Source organism: Alnus glutinosa, chromosome 11 (assembly GCF_958979055.1).
Source record: "Alnus glutinosa chromosome 11, dhAlnGlut1.1, whole genome shotgun sequence".
NCBI lineage: Eukaryota > Viridiplantae > Streptophyta > Magnoliopsida > Fagales > Betulaceae > Alnus > Alnus glutinosa.
Window position 1 is genome coordinate 24,071,922 of NC_084896.1, and position 3,200 is coordinate 24,075,121.

At 40.9% G+C, this 3,200-nt stretch overlaps 1 protein-coding gene across 1 annotated transcript; it reads right to left on the reverse strand.

The window, feature by feature from the left end:
- Window positions 1-988: 988 nt before the first annotated feature.
- Window positions 989-1,822, reverse strand: LOC133881251 (uncharacterized). Its single transcript, XM_062320181.1, has one exon. It carries the CDS (start codon window positions 1,820-1,822, stop codon window positions 989-991), a length of 834 nt encoding a protein of 277 aa, XP_062176165.1.
- Window positions 1,823-3,200: the final 1,378 nt, after the last annotated feature.

Sequence of the window (3,200 nt, forward strand, 5' to 3'; positions counted from 1 at the left end):
CTCGATTTGAATTTATTTATATTATCCTTCTTTAGCTGCATTTTCATTCCCATATATACTAATAGAAATGATGCTATTGATTGTTAACATCTTTTGGAGGAGTCTAGGTTGTTTCAGTAGGATGTAATTAATGCTAGTGTTTATGTTGATTCTTTTTTCCTTGTGAATACAAATTTATGTTTTTTTCCCAAACCCCAACTTAGTTAAGTCAGCATTCTGTTCTATGCAGTTTGTTCTTTCACAAATTTGTCAATTTGTTTTTTTGGGAGGCTTGGCTTCAAATTGTTAGATAATATATTTTCCATACAAGTGTGATTAGATATGGTAGGAGAATATATTATCCAACACAAATTATCATATCTTGATCAAAGGTGCATGATTATCTATGATTGTTGTCGCATAGTCGGAAATTTGTTTGCGAAACCAAACCAAATGGCTTAATTGACTGTCCTGTATGACTTTGACGAATGATTCACTGATTAGGAAAGAGGTGTCTTTTTCTGTTTCAAGTTTTTTGTGATATCATGATTATTTTTTTGACAGGCAACCTGAACAGTGGGACATAAATGTTGCATTTCATGGCAGCTTGAAGGGGTCCTAATTGCAGCATCACATGCAATTCATCATGTCTAAACAAATCTGGTACATTGCATTATAGAGCGAGTAGTTTTATGAACATTTAATATTCGACTTGATTCACCAATTGCCCTATTTTAGCTTCATATGATCATGAATAATGGTTTTGAATCAGTCTTATCTGATTAATCTGGTCTTTATTTTTAATTTTTGGTGCTTTGATATCCCCTCAAAAGGCCCCTCTAAATTGATTATTGGTTTCTATTTTTGATTTAGAGTAATTTATTAAATTGATTTCTGAATTCCATTCTTCTTTCAGTCAACAAAAATTACTTGTTGTATGCCTTTGGAGCCTATTAATATAGCCACGAATGGAGGAGGTAGTTTTTTTTTAGAACAAACATAGAATTCATTAAACGAGGGAAAGCCTCCCTTGTTCAACACTAACACAGTTTTGAACTAAGTCCGGTACCGACTCAATCCAAACTTGAAAAAGACATTGAGTTACAGCCATACGGGCTAAACTGAGGGCCACCGAATTACATTCACGCCTTACAAACAAAACCCTCCATGAAGAAAAAGATTGCAAGATGTCACGAGTATTGGCAATGATACTGGCATATCTCGCCGAACATGCACCCGCAGAATTGATTGCCTGCACTATCACCTGTACATCCCCCTCCAAGAGAATCTTGCGGAACCCCATATCACGCAAAAGCTCTGCCCCGTGCCGGGCTGCATAAGCTTCCGCCACTGCTGCATCAGTCAGGTAGGGGAGAAAGTTACACATAGAGGCCCGAACTTTACCCGTTGAATCCCTGGCGACCAAACCAACCCCCATGAGTTTTTGTTCTTCATCAATAGCCTCGTCCCAATTCAGTTTGATCCACCCAACTAGGGGTTTCTCCCAACTAACCCGAACCCGTGGACAATCGCCCCTAGCCGGATGCAATGCTGCATGAGCCTCCTTAAACTCAGATAGCGTTTCTCTTGCACCTTCCATCAAACATATAGGGGGCAGAATCATCCCTCCAAACACCAACTGATTTCGACGTGTCCACAGCTTATAAGCCGTAACTGCCATCAATTCCAAATCCTCCACCTCTACCCGAATACTGATGTGATGAAAAATGCTCAAAAAATCACCCTCAGAAATAACACTTTTTTGTAAACTCCTTGAGCATTCCGCCCACACCGCAGTCGAGGAAGTACATCGCCAGAGAAAATGACCTGCTACACCCCACATTGCGGACAGAAAGGTTCAGTAACAATTTTACGTTGAAACAGTTTCTCTTTTATGGGCAAAATATTATTGCAGCCACTCCAAAGAAATAACTGAGCTGCACAAGGGACTCTCAGCTTCCATATTACCTTCCAAAATGGGTTATCTGACACGCTCCTGGAACCACTTCCCAGACTCCTGTTCCTCCTTTCAACCTCTAAATGATACGCACTGCGGACCGTAAAGGCTCCATTCTTTGTACCCAATTAGATGAGTTTGTCCTATTGAGAGCGGGGAGAAATAGCAATGCTACAGATTCGAGCTACAACCGAAGTTGGGAAAATACTTTCAACAACAGGTATGTTCCACCAATTTGTCTTTTGATTGATGATTACATTAACTGTTGAATTACTATCTACGATCCCCGTGGGGGGATAAAGTTCGTGGGAATCGGTAGGTAGCCAACGATCACCCCAAATCCGAATTCTGTCTCCATTCCCCACCTTCCACAGTAGGCCTTCCTTGATAAGTGATCCAGAATTCCATATACTGCGCCATGCAAAAGATGGCCTCCTTCCCAATTGGGAATCTAAAAAACTCCCCCCAGGGAAGTATTTTTCTTGATAAACTCTACTTACCAAGGTCTCAGGGTGCTGTATGAAACGCCAACCCTGCTTGGCCAACAAAGCCAAATTGAATGCTTCCAAATCCCTATAACCCAGACCTCCAGAATTTCTGTTTCTGCCGAGTTTATTCCAGCTTAACCATGGAATTTTGGAGGTATTCTCCTTGTGTCCCCACCAGAATTTAGCCATCAACGAATTGATCTCTCGACATAGTATTTTTGGCAACTGAAAAACACTTATAGAATAAGTCGGTATAGCTTGCAAAACTGCCTTAAGGAGAATTTCTTTCCCTGTATGAGAAAGAAATTTCTCTTTCCAACCGTTCATCCTAGACCAAATTCTGCCCTTGATCCCAATAAAAGTACTAACCTTAGACCTTCCAATGAGAGCTGGAAGACCAAGATAGCGTTCATATTGTTGAGTTGAGGGTACTGCATTGGAAATTAACACCCGGATATCGACATTTGTATTTCTGCTAAAGAAAAGCGAGGTTTTTTCACGATTTATCTTCTGCCCCGAAGCCATTTCATAACACTCCAGAACCTCTTGTCTCTTACCCCAGTCTCGTAGGTTCACACGACAGAAGGTAAGCTATCATATGCGAAAAAAAGATGGTTAATAGTGGTACCCCCACGAGAAATAGGAACACCAGAAATAACCCCATCTCTTGCGGTTTGATGCAGTAGCGAACTCATAGCCTCCGCACAAATGATGAAAAAATACGGAGAAAGAGGATCTCCTTGCTGAACCCCCCTAGTCGGGACAATGTGGCCGTC

Coding starts and splice junctions, on each gene's coding strand:
- LOC133881251 (XM_062320181.1), bottom strand. CDS start 1,822: ATGTGGGGTGTAGCAGGTCATTTTCTCTGGCGATGTACTTCCTCGACT.